The sequence below is a fragment of the Trichomycterus rosablanca genome, chromosome 9 (genome assembly GCF_030014385.1).
Source record: "Trichomycterus rosablanca isolate fTriRos1 chromosome 9, fTriRos1.hap1, whole genome shotgun sequence".
Lineage (NCBI taxonomy): Eukaryota > Metazoa > Chordata > Actinopteri > Siluriformes > Trichomycteridae > Trichomycterus > Trichomycterus rosablanca.
Genome location: NC_085996.1, coordinates 14,085,246 through 14,101,957, shown reverse-complemented (window position 1 = coordinate 14,101,957; position 16,712 = coordinate 14,085,246). Strand labels below are relative to the sequence as shown.

General features: G+C 40.5%; 1 protein-coding gene across 1 annotated transcript in view; it reads right to left on the bottom strand.

Moving 5' to 3' along the window:
* The window catches only part of fig4a (FIG4 phosphoinositide 5-phosphatase a), a 116,428-nt gene that overhangs the window by 13,178 nt on the left and 86,538 nt on the right, over positions 1 to 16,712 (bottom strand). The window contains exons 21-22 of the mRNA XM_063001933.1: positions 13,407 to 13,602; positions 743 to 834 (exon numbers count right to left, since the gene is read on the bottom strand). Of these exons, the coding sequence (XP_062858003.1) occupies positions 743 to 834; positions 13,407 to 13,602 (288 nt within the window). The remainder of the gene's footprint in view (positions 1 to 742; positions 835 to 13,406; positions 13,603 to 16,712) is intronic.

Genomic DNA, 16,712 nt, shown 5'->3' with positions numbered 1-16,712 from the left:
CATCTGGAAGATTCGGCCATTTCTGTCCGTGGAAGCCACTCAGATTCTTGTCCAGTCATTTGTAATCTCACGATTGGACTACTGCAACACCCTCCAGGCAGGTGCTCCCCTGTCCACTATCAAACCTTTGCAGCTCATTCAAAATGCAGCTGCCCGTCTGGTTTTTAACCAACCTAAACACCGCCACATCACCCAAGTGCTGCGTTCTCTTCACTGGCTTCCTGTAGCTGCCCGCATTCAGTTGAAAACACTGATTCTTGCCTACAAAGCCAAAAATGGACCAGCCCCAAGCTACCTTCGAGGCCTAATCAAACCCCGCTCTGTACCACGCAACGTCCGAGCCACTAGTCTCGCTCGACTTGATCCTCCATCCAGGACTCAAGGAAGACAAGCATCAAGGCTCTTCTCTGTACTTGCACCCAAGTGGTGGAACAAGCTTCCCTTGTCTGTCCGAACTTCTAAGTCTCTCGCTGTCTTTAAAAAATGATTAAAAACCTTCATCACCTCTTAACTAAGCATTTAAGCTGACTTGTACTTACTAGAACTTTGGTTCTAACAGGGTTTCAGCAGATTTGTGTTCTTGGACTGCTGTACTTAAACTAGAGTAAGGTAATGTTCACTATGGAAGCATTACCTTACCAACTGTAAGTTGCTCTGGATAAGAGCGTCTGCTAAATGCCGAAAATGTAAATGTAGGGCACATTTTGGAATAGAATGATCAGTTGCAAGATGCAAGTCAAACCTGTAATATATGAGAAGGTCGTCATCCTTGGGCAAAGCAGATAAGTTCAAGCCATACGGCTCCCTCGCCAGCTGCTTCTGCTGCTGCTGCTCCTGAGGAGAGAAAAAATGCAAAAGACAAGGGTTACAAAACGTAATGGTATAAATTCTAGCTTTATAACAGGTAAAAGTAGCACATAAGTAGCACTGTTGGAGGAGGCAAAAATACAAAGCACATAATAACAATGCCCAAAAGTGTGATCAGGTTCAAGTGCTTACAAGCGCACCCATAGCTTACAAGTGTATAACATCAGATCTGTAAAAACACATTAGATGATTCCAGCTTTGGTGGAGGAACCTACACTGGCTGCGTTCGAGACAAATTGGAAAGTCAACTGTGAGCCAGGCCTCCTTGTCCAATATGCTAGTGTCTAAAAGGCCATATTTGGTCATATTGGGAGATAGTAGGGTGAGACATATAGTGCCAAAACTGATACCCAAACAGACTTTTGGAGTCAAGCATGGGCACCACAATGTTTCCTAACCACCCCTCCCTTCCCCCCAAACCTGGAGAAGCAAAAGCATGGGCACACCACAATGGTTTCTTACCATGTGACACATGCTTTTCCTCTCTATGGCAACAATACATGTAAAAAAAAACAGTACAGTATGTGGTTTTTTAGAGGAAAATTGAGGTTTTGGAACCATCCCAATAGCATGATGCGACCGCCACCACATTTCACTGTTGGGGAGCTAGATTTCTGAATATTTTCCCCATGCTTCACATGCTAATAAGCAAATTCCAGGCTGTCATTTATTAAGCCTAATACTCAACAACGGGCTCCGTCTTGATTCATCAAGTGCTACGAAGAGAGTTGTCCATCCATCTCTGCACAGGAAGCCCTTTAAGAGTGGCAGTTTATGGGTTTCTTCCTGCCCAGATGCCCAGTTTGACTGGACAGCCAACCATAACAGGGTTCAATGTTGCTCCAAGCTTCTTAAAGGCTTAGATATTGCTTTATATCCTTGTTCTGATCTATGCCCTGACACAATTTGATCATGTTTTTAATCGTAATGCATTTAATCTAATAATTAGTAATTATATTGATGAGTAAAATAGCAATTATACACTGATCAGCCATAACATTAAAACCACCTCCTGGTTTCTACACTCACTGTCCATTTTATCAGCTCCACTTACCATATAGAAGCACTTTGTAGTTCTACAATTACTGACTGTAGTCCATCGGTTTCTCTACATACTTTTTTAGCCTGCTTACACCCTGTTCTTTAATGGTCAGAACCCCCACAGGACCACCACAGAGCAGGTATTTTTTGTGTGGTGGGTAATTCTCAGCACTGCAGTGACACCAACATCTTAGCAATTTCCACCAACCCAAAATATCCAGCCAACAGCACCCTGTGGGCAGCGTCCTGTGACCACTGATGAAGGTCTAGAAGATGACCAACTAAAACAGCAGCAATAAATGAGCGATCGTCTCTGACTTTACATCTACAAGGGGGACCAACTAGGTAGGAGTGCCTAATAGAGTGGACAGTGAGTGGACACAATATTTAAAAACTCCAGCAGCGCTGCTGTGTCTGATCCACTCATACCAGCAAAACACACAAACACACTAACACACCACCATCATGTCAGTGCCGCTGCTGTGCTGAGAATGATCCATCACCCAAATAATACCTGCTCTGTGGTGGTCCTGTGGGGGTCCTGATTACTGGAAAACAGGGTGAAAACAGGCTGAAAAGGTATGTAGAGAAACAGATGGACTACAGTCAGTAATTGTAGAACTACAAATGCTTTTATATGGTAAATGAAGCTGATAAAATGGACAGTGAGTGTAGAAACGAGGAGGTGGTTTTAATGTTATGGCTGATCGATGTATGGTCAATTATATAGTCTGTACTTTTTCAGCTTTCACTTGTGTAACATGTTTTTAATAATTTAGAATTACTCTGTGCAATAAATATGCTGCTGGTGCGGATCTTTTTTTTACCCTCTCAACATATGTTACCTTTGAGGCATATTACAAGCATCCTTTTACTGTAATACCAACAATACACAGTTGTGTGATGTTCTTCTTCAAGAGATTGTTTTGGAAATTAAAAAGTGGATGCTAATAACTTCCCGTGTCTTAATGGCATTGAGACAGAAAACATAATGGTTGGTGTTCAGCATCTTTACCAAAATAATCAGCCCTCTCTGTTAACCCTAACACTAAATACTTGATCAGTTTGGATTCTGACCTTCACCTTTTAAGACCTAATCTGAAGATTCTGGGTTTGGATTTCCTATAATCACTGGGCGCAATGGAGTAACACACCCTGGACAAGATGCCAGTCCATCGCGGGACATAGCAGATCATGTCTGTATGTTGATGCCTGGCTGGCTGATAGCACCATTGGTGATTTAAACCTTAAACCCAGTGATAGTGAGCTAGCATAATTTATCACTGCACCAATAAGAATAAGAATAATAGTAATAATAATAATAATAATAATAATATTAATAATAATAATAAAAATAATAATAATAATAATTATTATTATTATTATTAACAATAATAATAAAAATATTAATAAAAACAATAATAATGAAAACAATAATAATAATAATAATAACAGTAATAATAATAATAACAATAATAATGATAATAGTAATAATAATAATAACAATAATAATGATAATAACAGTAACAATGATAATAATAACAATAATAGTGATAATAATAATAATGATAATAATAATAATAACAGTAATAATAACAATAACAATAATAATAAAAATAATAACAACAACAACAACAACAATAATAATAATAACAATAAAAGTGATAATAATAATAATGATAATAATAATAACAGTAATAATAACAATAAAAATAATAATAAATAATAATAATAACAACAACAACAACAACAACAACAACAACAACAACAAAACAACAATAATAATAATAATGATAATACTAATGATAATAATAATAATAACAATAATAATAATAACATAATAGTGATAATAATAATAATAATGATAATAATAATAATAATAATAACAGTAATAATAACAATAACAATAATAATAACAAAACAACAACAACAACAACAAAACAACACTAATAATAATAATAACAATAATAGTGATAATAATAATGATAATAATAATAATAACAGTAATAATAACAAAAATAATAATAATAATATTAATAACGATAATAATAATAATAATAATAACAATAATAGTGATAATAATAATAATAATGATAATAATAATAATAACAGTAATAATAACAATAACAATAGTAATAAATAATAATAACAACAACAACAACAACAACAACAACAACAACAACAACAATAATAATGATAATAATAATGATAATAATAATAATAATAATAACAATAATAATAATAACAATAATAGAGATAATAATATTAATAATGATAATAATAATAATAATAATAATAACAATAACAATAATAATAATAACAAAACAACAACAACAACAACACAATAATAATAATAATGATAATAATAATAATAATAATACTAACAATAATAATAATAATAATCATAATAATAATCATAATAATAATAATAATTCATCAATTTATTCATTCATTCATGGTCGCAGGGGTGCATTTTGCTGGGCGAAAGGTAGGAAAAGTCAGTCCATCAGAGGGCACACACACACACACACACACACACACACACACAACTGGGGCAATTTTAGTATATCTAATTAACCTGACTACATGTCTTTAAACTGTGGGAGGAAACCAGAGGAAACCATTGCTCCACCTGGGAATCAAACTCGAGACCTTCTTGCTGTGAGGCAACAGTGCTACCCACAAAGTCAAAGGCCGCCTATAATAATGATAATAATAATAATAATAATAATAATTAATAATAATAATAATAATAATAATAATAATAATAATAATAATAATAATAATAATAATAATAATAATAATAATAATAATAATAATAATAATAATAATAATAATAATAATAATAATAATAATAATAATAATAATAATAATTACTGCAGAATGTGCAAAGTTTTGGACACCCTGTCAGTTGTAAAGCCATAAAACAAACAAGTTAGACCTCATTGAGTTTTTCTACTAAAAGGGTGAGGACGGTAACTATACTAATGCCAACGAGTCTGGAATAGGATGTCAAACAAGCTCAGGGTAAGGTGTCCACATATTTCTGGCTACACACCGTTCAAGAAAACGTATAATTTATGATGTTAACAGAACATCTATTGTATTCATTATAATTGAAACAAAGCAGTACCATCTACAATCCAGTTGGCTGAATGCCAGGTCGTGGTGTGAGGCGGCTTTGCAGTAACAATATCTTCTATCTGAGCTGCAGCATCGTAGAGAACTAACACGGCATCGGTGACACATTCGTTAGTGTCTCCATGGTACGACTGAACCCACTCAACCTCCCTCTCAACACATTTCTACTTCTAATACAATCAGCAGGTCTGCTACAGTTCATCAGAACAGCAGAACTTCATTTAGAAAATGCTGCACACCCGTGGTGTATTAGGGATCTCCCTGGGATAAAGGAAATGGTCATAGGATTGCTGTTACACAGGAAAAAATAAATATAAGATTATACAGTGTATCACAAAAGTGAGTACACCCCTCACATTTCTGCAAATATTTTATTATATCTTTTCATGGGACAACACTATAGAACTAAAACTTGGATATAACTTAGAGTAGTCAGTGTACAGCTTGTATAGCAGTGTAGATTTACTGTCTTCTGAAAAGAACTCAACACACAGCCATTAATGTCTAAATGGCTGGCAACATAAGTGAGTACACCCCACAGTGAACATGTCCAAATTGTGCCCAAAGTGTCAATATTTTGTGTGACCACCATTATTATCCATTATATAAAAGAGGGGATCATGCTCTGTTTCAGAATGTCACAGTACATGTTGGAATTCATGTTTCCCTCAATGAACTGCAGCTCCCCAGTGCCAGCAACACTCATGCAGTCCAAGACCATGATGCTACCACCACCATGCTTGACTGTAGGCAAGATACAGTTGTCTTGGTACTTCTCACCAGGGCGCCGCCACACATGCTGGACACCATCTGAGCCAAACAAGTTTATCTTGGTCTCGTCAGACCACAGGGCATTCCAGTAATCCATGTTCTTGGACTGCTTGTCTTCAGCAAACTGTTTGCGGGCTTTCTTGTGCGTCAGCTTCCTTCTGGGATGACGACCATGCAGACCGAGTTGATGCAGTGTGCGGCGTATGGTCTGAGCACTGACAGGCTGACCTCCCACGTCTTCAACCTCTGCAGCAATGCTGGCAGCACTCATGTGTCTATTTTTTAAAGCCAACCTCTGGATATGACGCCGAACACGTGGACTCAACTTCATTGGTCGACCCTGGCGAAGCCTGTTCCGAGTGGAACCTGTCCTGGAAAACCGCTGTATGACCTTGGCCACCATGCTGTAGCTCAGTTTCAGGGTGTTAGTAATCTTCTTATAGCCCAGGCCATCTTTGTGGAGAGCAACAATTCTATTTCTTACATCCTCAGAGAGTTCTTTTCCATGAGGTGCCATGTTGAATATCCAGTGGCCAGTATGAGAGAATTGTACCCAAAACACCAAATTTAACAGCCCTGCTCCCCATTTACACCTGGGACCTTGACACATGACACCAGGGAGGGACAACGACACATTTGGGCACAATTTGGACATGTTCACTGTGGGGTGTACTCACTTATGTTGCCAGCTATTTAGACATTAATGGCTATGTGTTGAGTTATTTTCAGAAGACAGTAAATCTACACTGCTATACAAGCTGTACACTGACTACTCTAAGTTATATCCAAGTTTCATGTCTATAGTGTTGTCCCATGAAAAGATATAATGAAATATTTGCAGAAATGTGAGGGGTGTACTCACTTTTGTGATACACTGTAATGTGACAGTGCAATTTTCTACTTCAACCCCAAATCAGAAAAAGTTGGAACGGGGGCAATTTAGGGCAAGTAATTAGGTAAAAAAACTAAATAATGATGTGATTCCAAACAGGTGATTGTAATCATGGTTTGGTACAAAAGCAGCATCCAGGAAAGGCTGAGTCCTTGATGAGCGAAGATGATCAGAGGATCTCCAGTTTATCAACAAATGTGTGAGAAAATGATTGACATGTTTAAAAACAATGAACCTCAAAGAAAGATTGGAAGGGATTTGCATATTTCTCCCTCTACAGTGCATAATATTATTAAACCAGTCAAAAAATCTGGAGGAATTTCAGTGCATAAAGGCCAAGGCCGCAAGCTTAAGCTGAACGCCCGTGATCTTCAATCCCTCAGACGGCACTGCATCAAGAACCACCACTCAACAATAGCTGATATAACCACATGGGTGAGGGATTACTTTGGAAAACCTTTGTCAAGCACTACAATACAGAGTTAGATGCACAAATGCTACTTAAAACTTTACTGTGCAAAAAAAGAAGCCTTATGTTAACCATGTCCAGAAGCTGCGTCAACTTCTCTGGGCTCGGCGGCATCTAGGATGGACCATCACACAGTGCAAGTGTTTTGTGGTCAGATGAATCAGCATTCCAGGTCTTTTTTGCTCTGGACCAAAGACGAGAAGGACCATCCAGACTGTTATCAGCAACAAGTCCAAAAGCCAGGGTCTGTCATGGTATGGGGCTGTGTCAGTGCCCTTGGCAAAGGTCATTTACACTTCTGTGATGGCAGCATTAAAGCAGAAAAGTACATTGAAATCTTAAAGCAACATGTGCTGCCTTCAAGACGTCGTCTTTTTCAGGGACGTCCATGCATTTTTCAACAAGACGATGCAAAACTACATGCTGCACACATTACAAAGGCACGGCTGTGGAAGAAGAGGGTACGGGTACTGGACTGGCCTGCCTGCAGTCCTGACCTGTCCCCAGTAGAGAATGTGGAGAATTATAAGCAAAAGGCTATGGCATCTGGTTCAAACAACCAGAAGGGCTACTGTAGCTCAAACTGCAGACCATATTATTGATATTGGCAACCGTTGACATCGTAGTCATGGCAACTAACTTTGACTTTGCTAAGAAGCCATGTCACTTTTACGTTTTAGCGACAAAAGAACGCGGAGTAGCGTAGTCAGTAGCGTAAACAATAATAAATAGAATTTATTCTCTTGCAATCCAATACAGAAGCATCGTCTGTTAGTAGTAGACATTTATATTCTCAGTTGTTTGTAAATGTTTAGCGAGTATGTTACAGCGTTTCAGTTACAAATTTACCGTAATTATGTAATTAAATACGGTTGTTACCGTTACTATAGCAATTAGTATTTTTATACAAAACTCGTTGGTGCTATTTTACGTTTGGTTAAATTTCATATTGTACTAGATGTAACACTTATTTACAGCTACTGTATGTGCATGTACTGTATTAAGTTTGTATTTTGTAGTTTTACTCCATTCTGATGCACACAGTGTACAGTTGGGAAGCAAATAAAACCAACGTAACTGTAGCTGAGAAAAACTCTAAGCAAATACACTGTAAAAAATGAACTGCATCTCCCACAATGCATGCCAATTTTGTGACCTGCAAAGTGACCACATCCCACTACTAAATGATGTTGAGAAATATTGAAGCAGAAGGAAGGTAATTTAATGAAAGATGGGAAAGTGAAAAAACAGTATGTCTCTTGTGTTATGAGGCCGTGTCTGTGGTAAAGGAGTACAATATAAATGTAGATATACATTATAAATATACAGTATCAATATGGCATTTTGACACCAAACACAGAATTTAACCTCCAAAAAAACAACAAACTGTCCAAGAATTAAAAGGCAGAATGCAATCCCAGCAGGATACGTTACGATCGGCCCTTTGAGAGCCACCATAATGCAGATGTGGCCCTCGTTGAAAATGAATTTGACACCCTTGGACTAAATGGTCACAAAATTCCATATTCTTGTGGTTTGTTTGTTTGTTCATTAGGATAAAAAAAAATCTATTTTTTTACCCCTTTTTCTCCCACTTTAGCGCATCCAATTTCTACCCGTCAATCATCCTCTCACTAATGCCGGTCCCTGCTCCTGATTGGGGAGGACGAGGCTGCTCCACGCCCCCTCCGAAACGTGCACAGTAATCGAACATCTGCAAGGAAACCGGAGCTCCCGGAGGAAACCCACACAGACACGGGGAGAACATGCAAACTCCACACACCTGGGGATCGAACCCAGGACATTTATTGCTGTGACTGTGCCACCCATATTCTTGTGGAAAGCCATTACAAGGACAATGAAGGATGTTATGGATGCCAAGAGTGGAAAGTTCCAATTAATGCCCATTAGTTGGAAAAGAACGTCCAACAAGCTCATGATCAGGTGTCCATATAAAGTATGAAGGTTTAGCTAACACACAGAGAGAGAAACAAACAATCAGCAATGATGGAAAACCATAAAACAGACCTAACAGAGGTTCAGCTGAAACAACGAGAGCAGAGGTAGTGAAGATGAAAACATGCAGCAAATGTGCATGCATCACCAATTAACAATCCTCCCTCTTCCCTTCCTTTCTGCCATGGCAAGAAAACAAATATACAGCCAGCTAGCCCGGTTGGTATGGCAACATGACAAAAAAAGCTTGAGTCACCCGTGTGGGATGTGCACTTGCAGAGAAAAAGTGCAAAACACAAGACTAGTGCACGTGAGAGCGGTATCTGTGTTATACGAGAGAAAAAAATAAACACTGTTTTCATCACTGTTATTTATTTCAGTTCAGTTTATATGTTTTATTTACCCCCCATTCCCACACACACCCCCGATGGACCGTAAATGTATTTGGTTGCAGGGCTGCAGCCATCGTAACAGACATAAAGATTAAAGCAACACAGGGTTTTTTGGGCATGTTGCTAGCCAGAAACTAAATGCAAGACGAAAACACAGTTAATACCCAAAAGTATGTGGACACCTGACAAAATTAAGTTCAAGTGTTTCAGCCATACCCATTGCTAACAGGTGTGTAAGCCAAGCGTAGAAAAATATAAATGATGAGTGATATGGGCAAATTAGGGCTAGTAATGAGCACTTTGTAGTTCTACAATTACTGACTGCAGTATTATTAAAGTATTAGTATGACATGGTGGTGGTGTTAGTGTGTGTTGTGCTGGTATGAGTTTTTAAACACCGTGTCCACTCACTGTCCACTCTATTAGACACTCCTACCTAGTTGGTCCACCTTGTAGATGTAAAGTCAGAGACGATCGCTCAGCTATTGCTGCTGTTTGAGTTGGTCATCTTCCAGACCTTCATCAGTGGTCACAGGACGCTGCCCACGGGGCGCTGTTGGCCGGATATTTTTGGTTGGTGGACTATTCTCAGTCCAGCAGTGACAGTGAGGTGTTTAAAAACGTCATCAGCACTGCTGTGTCTTTGTAGTTCTACCATTACTGACTGTAGTCCATCTATTTTCCTGTATGCTTTGTTAGCCCCCTTTCATTCTGTTCTTCAATGGTCAGGACCCCCACAGGACCCCCACAGCGCAGGTATTATTTGGGTGGTGGATCATTCTCAGCACTGTAGTGACACTGACATGGTGGTGGTGTGTTAGTGTGTGTTGTGCTGGTATGAGTGGATAAGACACAGCAATGCTGATGGAGTTTTTAAACGCCTCACTGTCACTGCTGGACTGAGAGTAGTCCACCAACCAAAAATATCCAGCCAACAGCGCCCCGTGGGCAGCGTCCTGTGACCACTGATGAAGGTCTGGAAGATGACCAACTCAAACAGCAGCAATAGATGAGCGATCGTCTCTGACTTTACATCTACAAGGTGGACAAACTGGGTAGGAGTGTCTAATAGAGTGGACAGTGAGTGGACACAGTGTTTAAAAACTCCAGCAGTGCTGCTGTGTCTGATACTCTCATACCAGCACAACACACACTAACACACCACCACCATGTCAGTGTCACTGCAGTGCTGAGAATCATCCACCACCTAAATAATACCTGGGGGTCCTGACCAATGAAGAACAGGATGAAAGCAGGCTAAAAAGGGTATGTAGAGAAACAGATAGACTACAGTCAGTAATTGTAGAACTACAAAGTGCTTCTATATGGTAAGTGAGCTGATAAAATGCACAGTGTGTGTAGAAACAGGGAGGTGGTTTTAATGTTATGGCTGATCGATGTATGTTTAAAAAATCATCATGTTCAGCATAACTGATGCACTTTGTTAACATCTCGGATTGATTCCTCCTCGTTTCTCTTGTCAGTTTCACTGGAATGAAATTTCACCTGGCAATTAAGTTGGGAAAATAAACGAGAGATACTGATTAACAGAAGAAGATTAAATAGGAAGGAGATAAAAGGGAGGAGAGAGGATGCAGGAGGATGGTATTAGAGACCAAAAGTGCTTCCATGGAAACAGATGAGCTACCCAGATATTGAGTTCAAACATTTTGCTTTAAACTTTAATGCAACATAATTGGCCGTGGTGGCATTTAATTAGTCTGGTAATGATTTCCAGTGGAGGGTAGCAACTTTATCTGTGCTCAGTGATGTTAGGTGGAAGTCAAAAGTTTGTGAACACCCTTCTCATTTATTGAGTAGGTTTTTTAGCCATTGACCAATCCGGTTAGAGCTCTAATTTAATTAATAAACTGTAAGCAACTTTCCTGTTCCAGCATTATTAAGTTATTATGCATGGTTTCATGTGACTGTTGAACCACTAGACAGCCATGGGCTTGCAAGTACTTTGGAATACCATTGTTACTTAACACAGTCTACGTTAGTACCAGGAAATACAACATGAAGAGCAGAAACGTCGGCACTGGGCTTTACTAGCCCTAAAAAAATTTTTTTGTGTGTTTTTAAACACTGATATTAGACCTAAATGCACATGAAATGCCAGCACTGTACAACAATCCCCTTGTATTATTATTATTTTTAATGTAGATGTTACATTTTCAAATGTCAACCTTTGCCTCATGCATGACATCTATACCCAAGCTCACTCCTGATACACTATATTGCCAAAAGTATTCACTCACCCATCCAAATAATTTAATTCAGGTGTTCCGATCACTTCCATGGCCACAGGTGTATAAAACCAAGCACCTAGGCATGCAGGCTGAAAGAATGGGTCGCTCTCAGGAGCTCAGTGAATTCCAGCGTGGTGCCGTGATAGGATGCCACCTGTGCAACAAGTCCAGTCGTGAAATTTCCTTCATCTCTAAATATTCCACAGTCGACTGTCAGTGCTATTATAACAAAGTGGAAGCGATTGGGAACAACAGCAACTCAGCCACAAAGTGGTAGTCCACGTAAAATGACAGAGCGGGGTCAGCGGATGCTGAGGCGCATAGTGCGCAGAGGTCGCCGACTTTCTGCAGAGTCAATCGCTACAGACCTCCAAACTTCATGTGGCCTTCAGATCAGCTCAAGAACAGTGTGTAGAGAGCTTCATGGAATGGGTTTCCATGGCCGAGCAGCTGCATCCAAGCCTTACATCACCAAGCGCAATGCAAAGGGTCAAAGATGCAGTGGTGTAAAGCACGCCGCCACTGGACTCTAGAGCAGTGAAGACGTGTTCTCTGGAGTGACGAATCACGCTTCTCTGTCTGACAATCCGATGGACGAGTCTGGGTTTGGTGGTTGCCAGGAGAACGGTACTTGTCTGACTGCATTGTGCCAAGTGTAAAGTTTGGTGGAGGGGGGATTATGGTGTGGGGATGTTTTTCAGGAGCTGGGCTCGGCCCCTTAGTTCCAGTAAAAGGAACTCTTAATGCTTCAGCATACCAATAGATTTTGGACAATTTCATGCTCCTGACTTTGTGGGAACAGTTTGGGGATGGCCCCTTCCTGTTCCAACATGACTGCGCACCAGTGCACAAAAGGTCTATAAAGACATGGATGAGCCAGTTTGGTGTGGAAGAACTTGACTGGCCTGCGCAGAGTCCTGACCTCAACCCGATAGAACATCTTTGGGATAAATTAGAGCGGAGACTGTGAGCCAGGCCTTCTCGTCCAACATCAGTGTCTGACCTCATAAATGAGCTTCTGGAAGAATGGTCCAAAATTCCCATAAACACACTCCTAAACCTTGTGGAAAGTCTTCCCAGAAGAGTTGAAGCTGTTATAGCTGCAAAGGGTGGGCCGACATCATATTAAACCCTATGGATTAAGAATGGGACGTCACTCAAGTTCATATGAGTGTGAAGGCAGATGAGCGAATACATTTGGCAATATAGTGTGTGTGCAAGTATTGCTCATTGCAGAGCTTGTATCGGTGCTTAGACTGGACACAAGGAGTCGCTGTCGTAGAGGCATCAAAGAGATATCCTTTCCCACCTTTTTTTCCCTGAATGTGGAACACTGCCTGTAATGTGGCCGGCCAGGCCGGGTCAGGATTTACACCTATTAAATATTGGACTATGTCCATAACGTTCTTTTTTTTAAACTTGGGGTACATTGTGCATAGCCCAGCTGAACTAACTGTTAAAGGTGACTGTAACCCATTCTCGCATCTTGGACATTGGAAAGGACATAACAAAGGGCTAGCTGCTTGTTTTTGCTGATGCCTTTGTTTCTAGTAGTTGAGTCCTGATTGTACGTGATACAGGAAGGGTTTGTTGTTTTTTTCCTCCCTTAATGGAAAAAGTCATACCTCTTGTGAAAGGACATTGTCACGTGACTCAACGAGCTTGATCGGCGTGTAGCGCTGAGAGGCAGCGGTGTCGTCCTCCCGGTCTTCCTCTGAGTCGTCCTCAGAGCTGCTGGAAATCTGTTCCTCGCTGGGGGGAGGGGGAGCGCTGGCCGCTGTCTTACGCTGCAGCACCGCCTCCTCCTTGTTGGATTTGTTACTGTAGTAAAAGTGAAAAGTGCCACGTTAAATGTGAAATACTGGGAAGAAAAGATGGACAGGTAGTTATAGGCTAACAGAAGGGACAATTTATCAAAACAACATTTGGTAAATCGACCATTCGTGTTTACGACTGCAGAACATGGTACGTGAGTCAGTGAGCCAAGAGTTTATAATGAGGGCGACCATGTGTTACCGTTTCACACCTGAAAAACAAGTCAGGTGAGGCATCACAGGTTAAATATTCACACACTTTAAAACATGAGTAGAAGCGTGTGTGTGTGTGTGTGTGGAGAGGGGGGCTTGGGGGGTTAGAAATTGTTTTCTTGCTTTCCTGACACTAAGTCCCTTTGGAAAAACAAGCAATAGGTGATGGTCAGAAGTACAGGGGTTGGACAAAATAACTGAAACACCTGGTTTTAGACCACAATAATTTATTAGTATGGTGTAGGGCCTCCTTTTGCGGCCAATACAGCGTCAATTCGTCTTGGAAATGACATATACAAGTCCTGCACAGTGGTCAGAGGGATTTTAAGCCATTCTTCTTGCAGGATAGTGGCCAGGTCACTACGTGATGCTGGTGGAGGAAAACGTTTCCTGACTCGCTTCTCCAAAACACCCCAAAGTGGCTCAATAATATTTAGATCTGGTGACTGTGCAGGCCATGGGAGATGTTCAACTTCACTTTCATGTTCATCAAACCAATCTTTCACCAGTCTTGCTGTGTGTATTGGTGCATTGTCATCCTGATACACGGCACCGCCATTAGATGCACATGGTCCTCCAGAATGGTTCGGTAGTCCTTGGCAGTGACGCGCCCATCTAGCACAAGTATTGGGCCAAGGGAATGCCATGATATGGCAGCCCAAACCATCACTGATCCACCCCCATGCTTCACTCTGGGCATGCAACAGTCTGGGTGGTACGCTTCTTTGGGGCTTCTCCACACCGTAACTCTCCCGGATGTGGGGAAAACAGTAAAGGTGGACTCATCAGAGAACAATACATGTTTCACATTGTCCACAGCCCAAGATTTGCGCTCCTTGCACCATTGAAACCGACGTTTGGCATTGGCACGAGTGACCAAAGGTTTGGCTATAGCAGCCCGGCCGTGTATATCGACCCTGTGGAGCTCCCGACGGACAGTTCTGGTGGAAACAGGAGAGTTGAGGTGCACATTTAATTCTGCCGTGATTTGGGCAGCCGTGGTTTTATGTTTTTTGGATACAATCCGGGTTAGCACCCGAACATCCCTTTCAGACAGCTTCCTCTTGCGTCCACAGTTAATCCTGTTGGATGTGGTTTGTCCTTCTTGGTGGTATGCTGACATTACCCTGGATACCGTGGCTCTTGATACATCACAAAGACTTGCTGTCTTGGTCACAGATGCGCCAGCAAGACGTGCACCAACAATTTATCCTCTTTTGAACTCTGGTATGTCACCCATAATGTTGTGTGCATTGCAATATTTTGAGCAAAACTGTGCTCTTACCCTGCTAATTGAACCTTCACACTCCGCTCTTACTGGTGCAATGTGCAATTAATGAAGATTGGCCACCAGACTGGTCCAATTTAGCCATGAAACCTCCCACACTAAAATGACAGGTGTTTCAGTTATTTTGTCCAACCCCTGTATGTAGACAGGGGATTGCCGAGGTAGGTCCACTTGGGTATTAGGGATTTTTGCTGTGTGGCAACCTGTATTAATATGTAGTATGTAGTATACAGTATATACTAGTGCAGTATACAGTATATACTGAGTGCAGTATGTAGTATACAGTATATACTGAGTGCAGTATGCAGTATACAGTATATACTGAGTGCAGCATGTAGTATACAGTATATACTGAGTGCAGTATGCAGTATACAGTATATACTGAGTGCAGCATGTAGTATACAGTATATACTGAGTGCAGTATGCAGTATACAGTATATACTGAGTGCAGCATGTAGTGTACAGTATATACTGAGTGCAGTATGCAGTATACAGTATATACTGAGTGCAGTATGTAGTATACAGTATATACTGAGTGCATTATGCAGTATACAGTATATACTGAGTGCAGTATGCAGTATACAGTATATACTGAGTGCAGTATGCAGTATACAGTATATACTAAGTGCACTGTAATGCAAAAAAAATGACACATCTAACTTTTAACCGTTTGGAAAATGGGCTTTTCCTTTTCTACCATGATTGTGCCACTTGGTATGAAATGACATGCTAAAAGCAATCAAAGCTTTCTTGTCCAGCATCAGTGCCTGACATCAAAAATGCTATTTTTGACTGAGTGGGAACATTTTGTCACAGACCAAAACCTCATGGAAGAGCAAAGAGGCAAAGAGATGACCAAAAAGTTCAAGGTTTGGTGTCCACATACTTTTGCCATATAGCATATTTTATGGCATTTTTGAGATTTTAATTATTTTAGGTCTGACGTAAATTAGGAGCTGCTAGAACAGAGGTTTAACTGTGCACAACACAGTGTATTGAACCCTGTAGTGTACAGGGCAACATAGTGGCGGGTCAGTCAAAGTGTCCATGATATGTTGTGTCCACAATATCATGTAGACACTGGGCACAGGTGCACTGCTTACCCGCTGTAAAGAGGGTCCACTGTAAGATCCACTCCTGTACCAGATATTACAGTACTCAGGACTTGAATGTTTGGAGAAGTCTATGTCTCAGCAAGTGAGAGCTGTTTTTACAGCATATTAGACACGTGGTCCTAATGTTTCGGCTCATCATGATACAGACACGCTGATGTCATTGGTCTATTACTGTCATCTGACCATCTGGAAACATTTCCTCGGCACCTGATGTTGCTTAGAGATGGCTCCAAGTTGGAAAATCTGAGAGAATGTATATAGGACCATGCTACAGTCTTATTGCCTTTGTCGACGCCTTTACTAGACAGTTGCTGTTGCAGAGGCGAAACATTTTACCTATCCAGCCTTTCCTTCGTCAGACATGACCTACTGTGTCTTTTAAGTACTCGACAGGACTGGTGGCACTATTAAAACTCAGACTGGAGATGGCTGGGTCTTGACAGTGGTGGGCTAATATATTAAACTGCAGCACCACCTGAGCCCTAACAAAGAAAGAATATG